Genomic DNA, 6,000 nt, shown 5'->3' with positions numbered 1-6,000 from the left:
CGGAAGAAGCAGCTGGTGCTGGCCCATGATGGAGTGGGGCTCTGGGGCCCCCTGACGGTTCCAGAAGGCCTGCCTCTGGCTTCTGGTAAAATCCTGCTCATGAGAAAAGCCAGCAGCCTTCACTCTCCATGCAATGAGAGGCAGCTTCTCGATTCTTTCCAGACTGTCCTGTTCAAGACCTGACCAGCTCTGTGCTGTGTCCACAGTGTGAAGAGCTCAGCCCTTATGGCCCTGCCCCACAGTGCTGACTTCCCAGTGCAGTTCTTGGAGCTGCTGCCCAGGGCTGGGGCTGTCCACAGCCAGGATCCATCACAGCCAGATTGCCATGGTGCCAACTCAGGGCTCACTGATGATGGATTCATCTGTCACTCTGCCAGCCAGAACTCCATGACTCTTGTTGTGTTCCTCACAGATATTCTGAAGGTCCCAGCATCGATGGTGACACTGGCCAGACCTGGGTAGCTACACTGGGAAGAGGCAGGGCTTCCCTATGCCCCAAAGGGGTGGCTTAGGCACATCTCCTATTGACTCTCAGGTCCCACCTCGAAAATGCTCTTTCTCCTTCCCGGTCACTGTCTTCCTGTTCTGCTCATCTGGATGGTCCTGACTGGAGCCAAGGTGGCCTGTGTCACCCCGGAGCATTCTTGCCCTGCATGCACCTCCAGAGGCCAACGTGAGTTCGGTTAAGCTTCCTTCCCCGCTGCTGCAGGTGGCAGGTACTGGCCTGTGGGAACTGGGGGGAGCCCTGCCCTGACTGGTGGGCCTGCTGCGGGACACAGTGGGGGCCGTCTGGCCTGGCCTCCAGCTCTCCCATAAGCACACATCTTGCGCTCCAAGTGAAGAGGCCTGGGGTGGGAGCCATTTCCATCAGTCCTGCCTTCTAGGAAGTACGTCAGCATCTCCCCCTTGCCTTTGACACTGACTTTGCCTCGGCACACAAAATGGTAGGCACACTTTCTCAGCAGCCGGTGCACCTCCTCAGTCACCTGTCATAAGGAGAAGCCAGGTTATTCTCAGTCATAAGCAGTAAGCGGGGGTCCTCTGGGGAATGGGATCCCCAAGTGCACCATTCCATCCTGTATCTCTCACTTCCCACCCTGACTGCATGAACCTGGTGGAAGCCTTGGGACAAGGAGCTATGCCTTTAGTTGCCAGGGTTAGGGTACAGCTGTCTCCAGGGTTCTGGGAGTAGGGGTCACTAGCATATAGAGGGCAGAGGCAAATTGCCAGGAGAAAACAGGGTCATCTCTTAGCTCCCCTTTTTATCAAGTCTCTAATCAGAATTTTACCCCCAAGAATTCCTGTCTCACAAAGTCAGAGAGAGGATAAAAGATGAGAAGCACTTTCTCTTCAATAGAGTCATGTGAACAGCATAGGACAGGATCTCTACTTCGTCTTGGAGCCACCTCTCTCCCTCCGTGGCCACCACCATCTTTTTAGTTAAAACAATGCAATCTGCCACAAGCTACCTTCTCATGTCCTGGCAGAGCTGGGGTGGGGGCCCTGGCATTAGTTACCAGGATGCCTGGGCAGGGGATAGAGGACAGAGGCCCTAGGTATAGGGGAAGCTGTGGGTGGACGGTTGCACCCAGGCAAGGGGAGATGAGGCCATGGGAGGCTCAGATATCATTCTAGAAACACAGAATCAGCAACACTGACATGGGGCAGTGGCCTGCCTGAAGATAGGGCAGGGCTGCTTGAAATTCTCCTTGGGGAGTGACCAGCTTTAGGAAGACTACAGAAGAATGGAAGCCAGAGGTCATGGTAACAAAGTACTGAGCACATCCTAGAGAGGGACGACAGTGAAGGCTGAACAACTATGGGAGAGTACTTAATGCCACTCAGCTGTGCTCTTACACATGGTTATGACAGTACATTTTATAATAATAAATAAATCTTAGGAAAAATTAAAAAAAAGTAATAATGCAGAAGTACAGAGATGTTCTGTGCATGTTCCAGACAGGAGAGGAAGTACCACAAAGATTTTGGCTTACCTATTTTTTTTTTTCTTTTTCTGAGGGAAGTGGTATACAGAGGATTGAACCCAGGGGTACTTGACCACTAAACTATATCCCTAGTCCTTTTGAAGTTGCTAAGGCTGGTCTCATACTTGATCCTCCTGCTTCAGCCTCCCTAGTCACTGGGATTACAGGCATGTGCCACTGTGCCTGATTGGTCTATTTCTTAAAACTGTGGAACCCAACAACCAACCAAAGCACCCGACCTTGAGATGTTGCCCAATAAATGCTCGTCAGAGAAACATCTGAGCCCTGCCTGGCGGCCTCTTCAACTGAATGAGGATATGCTGGCTGCTGCCCTGGATGCTGAAACTTGGTGTCTTATTTGTGGAGCCAATGCTTGCACCTCACGGTCATCTGCAGGATGACCCAGTGAGGCTTTGTGGTAAGGTGAAGGACCAACACCCAGTGGGATGCAACACAGTGACAGCTGTCACTGAACTGAGTCAGACAACCCTCCCATGGCCCAGCCACAGCAGGAGAGAACCAGCCCTAACTGTCAAGTGCCCTCTGTTCCCTTCCCCATTCCATAGTGAACAGATCAATCATGCTCTGGGGGTGCCTTCAGGCCTGCAGTGCCCAGGTCAGGTGGCAGGAGGGCTGGCCCACAGGGCCTTATCCAAGTAGGCATCAAGGCCAGGTTTCATGTTACTCTAAGGGGAATCCTAAAGGCACTCCTTCCCCCCACTGCCTTTTTGTCCTTCCAGTGGTTCTTAGAAGATGTCACAGCCCCTTCTGAGTTGTCCAGAAGTTCCTCAGATATGGAGGCATGCACCCTGACCTTCAAATTCAGGTAAAACCCTTCCCTCCTATGGCAGCCAGGCAGAGCCCAGGTCCTGAGACAAGAGAGGAAACTGAGAAATTAGGCTGTCAGGATTAGTGCATGGCCCTGACCCCATAACTCACTGTGATCCCCAACTCTCTACCTGCTCATTCAAAAGTCACCCACAAGGCAGCACAAACAAATCAAATAGCAAAATCAAATTGCCAAGGCGGAACTGTAACCCTCCAGACACTGAGCTATGCAGTACCACTTACAGGTTGCATATGTCGGTCCCCCCTCGGCCCTCTATGCCTCAGTTTGAGCATTGCATCTTGGGAATTTGTGGGTGAACTTACCTGGATTCTGCCCTGGACTCCGGTGCTGTCCATCCGACTGGCCACATTGACCGTGTTTCCCCAGATGTCATACTGGGGCCTGCGAGCACCAATCACTCCAGCCACCACAGGGCCAACATTGATACCTAGAAAACAGTCACATATGGCCCTGTGGTCAGCTGGAAAAGTAGGACTCACTGGCTGGGGCCACCCAGTGTGTTTAATGAGGTCCTCAGTGGAGAAAAGCTGCCCCCTTCTAGGTCTTGCTCTATCCTAAAGCAGAACTCCTCCAGACTCACAGAGGGGCAGCAGCAAGTCCTTCCTGCCCAGGGCTCCCAGGTGGCCTGTGGGCAGTCCCCTCACAACACCCTCCACTGCTATTTGCAACAGCACTGTCAGAAATAATTCCTAATCCCAAAGAAAAGCCCAGGTCCTGCAATACTGGCTCTTGTGTGGAATTGTACTCTGGAGCTACCAAAAAGTCTGACTGCAGTTTCTCCTGAACTTTTCTCAGGGTACAATGCTGCAACTATTTCAGCGCATGGGTCATAGAACTAAGCATGATAATTCAGATGCTCTGAGGGGAGGCTATGGAGGCCCCTCTCTTTCTGCAGCGTGGGGTCCAGCTGGCCTCTGAGCACATGTACTCCTGGAAAGTGTCACAAGGTCCAGGTGCACCTGAGTCTGAATCACCCTTGTGAGACTTCTGGCAAAGTGCTTACCTTCTCTGGGCCTGGGTTTCCTTCCCTGTAAATGGGGCACAAAACTTCTTGTGTTGCCCTGGCCTAGCCTTAGGCAGGACAGTCATGGGATTCATCACAGCCCACTGGCACTGTCCCAGAGACCAAGTCTGATAGGAGCAGATGCCACATCTTATCTTCCCTTCTTTCTGTGCTTATGAACCTATTTTTATGTCAACTCTGGACACCTCGTCCTAGGTGGAGGAGATTGAGTTGGGACCAGCCTGTTGGGCAGTACGACTGCAAGGGCTGCTGACCACGGCGTGTCTTCCTTTGTGGGAGATGAAGGAACAGAATCTCTCCAACCCACCACCAAATCTGATTCTGGTTACATCAGTACTTCTAGTGACTGGAGCCCAAGGCTCAAGAGGAGGCCCAGATGCTAGGGAGGAGGGGTGGTGGCTGACCCTTCCCCTACCTTCAGGCTGGACATCATGCTAAAACAGAACTTGGCATCTAAGGACATCAGCTTTCCATGACTATGAAGTATATAACGGCCTCCCTCACACTCAAGCATCACCCAAGTTTGTTTTAAAGGCCACTAGATATTTGAATTATAGGACAACCATAAAAACCTCTAGTTTAACTGCATACTAGACTAGAAGAAAGGAAGGAAGGAATCAAGCAAGCATTTGGAAGACAAAGGAAGTAACCATAAATATCTGATTTTATTGGATTCTGGACTTGCATGAAGTTTTCTTATAAACTATCTACATCTCGGAAAAGGGTGAATTGGGAATTAACATCCCGTCCCCATCAACAAACCATAGTTTTGTAAAAGCTAGAAAGGAACTTAGACACCTAGCTTTCTTTCCTCACTTCACAGATCAGGGAAGGAGTTGCCTGGGTTCCACAAATGGGCTCTAGCCAAGGTCTTTTTCTAAGTGGACCCACATGCCTCAGCTGCTGCAGATAGCACCAATGAGCTGAAAAGACACTATTCCACCAGTTGAGTGTGTATGCCTCTGAACAACTCTGCAACAACTTAGATTTCTAGCATGTCTCTGAGCTGGACAAAGACTCTTTTGTCCTAAGTCCTTTTCTGAATCATCCATACTTCCACAAGTCACTTTCAGAGGCAAGGGTGTCCCCATGTCCGCGACGTGTTCCTGGGTGCCACTCTCCCTCCTACAAGACCAGGAACCAGCAGCCCTCTCTCAGGTAGGAATAGGAAAGGTATTCTCCAATAGAGATGGGATAGGTCTAGAGCCACCTACCAACTCGGAGGACAAAGTCATTGTATGACTGGTAGTTGATTTCATCCAAGACGTCAAACATGTCAATAGCAAAGTCAGCCAGTGTGCTGAGGTGGGAGGAGATGGACTTCTTAGCCTAGACATGAACAGATGAAAGCATTATGTTTGGAGGGTGCCATTACAGGAGGACACAGACCAGCTGCACCAGTCCTGGGTCTGTGATTTGATTCCTACATTAAAGCACAGCAGCCCTGGAAACTGTAGCTGCTTCTGGTATCTGGTTGAGGGCACATTTATCAGTCCTTCTTATGGGGTGGAGAGTAAGGCAGGGACAACACTGGCTCCCAAGGGACAGAGACAGGAGTCTCCTAAAACCATGCTAACCTGGTCATGCCCCTTTGTGGGCTGGTGAACCCTGGGATTGGGAGACCTCCTGCTCAAATTCCTACTAAGATAATGCTGTCATCACCCATTGCAAATGAGCAAAGCAAGGACAGAGGAACTATGTCAGGGAGCAGCACCAACCTCCTTCCTGTTGGGACGGTGTGTGTGTGTGTGTGTGTGTGTGTGTGTGTGTGTGTGTGTGTGAAAGTCTTTCATGAAAGAGTAACGGTTGTAAGGTTTCTAATTTTTATTTTCTAAAGAAAATGTTATTAGCCCTCAACATCAGAGAACTAATGCCTTGAAAAAAAAACAGCAGACTATTTTTCAGGACAGGTTTAGGTTTATAAATAAACTGAGTAGACTATATAAAGTTCTCATGTTCCCACCCTCCTCCACATGGAGTTCCCACCATTGCTAAAATCATGCATTCCTCTGTATACTTGTTACAACTGAAGAGCCAATACTGACATAAAATTATCACCCAAAGGTTACAGTTAACATTAGGGCTTATTCTTAGTGTTGGGTATTTTATGGGTTTTGACAAATGCATAACATACAGTGACA

The 6,000-nt window shown here is 49.8% G+C and overlaps 1 protein-coding gene across 1 annotated transcript in view; it reads right to left on the bottom strand.

Moving 5' to 3' along the window:
* Positions 1-683: 683 nt before the first annotated feature.
* Positions 684-6,000, bottom strand: part of Adcy1 (adenylate cyclase 1) — a 144,645-nt gene continuing 139,328 nt past the window's right edge. Inside the window, exons 18-20 of the mRNA XM_027938399.2 lie at positions 5,074-5,188; positions 3,138-3,262; positions 684-986 (exon numbers count right to left, since the gene is read on the bottom strand). Coding sequence (XP_027794200.2) covers positions 684-986; positions 3,138-3,262; positions 5,074-5,188 — 543 coding nt within the window. The remainder of the gene's footprint in view (positions 987-3,137; positions 3,263-5,073; positions 5,189-6,000) is intronic.

The sequence above is a fragment of the Marmota flaviventris genome, chromosome 1 (assembly GCF_047511675.1).
Source record: "Marmota flaviventris isolate mMarFla1 chromosome 1, mMarFla1.hap1, whole genome shotgun sequence".
NCBI classification, from domain to species: Eukaryota; Metazoa; Chordata; class Mammalia; order Rodentia; family Sciuridae; genus Marmota; species Marmota flaviventris.
The sequence above is the reverse complement of the archived record's forward strand: the minus strand, read 5'-3'. Positions and strand labels throughout refer to the sequence as shown.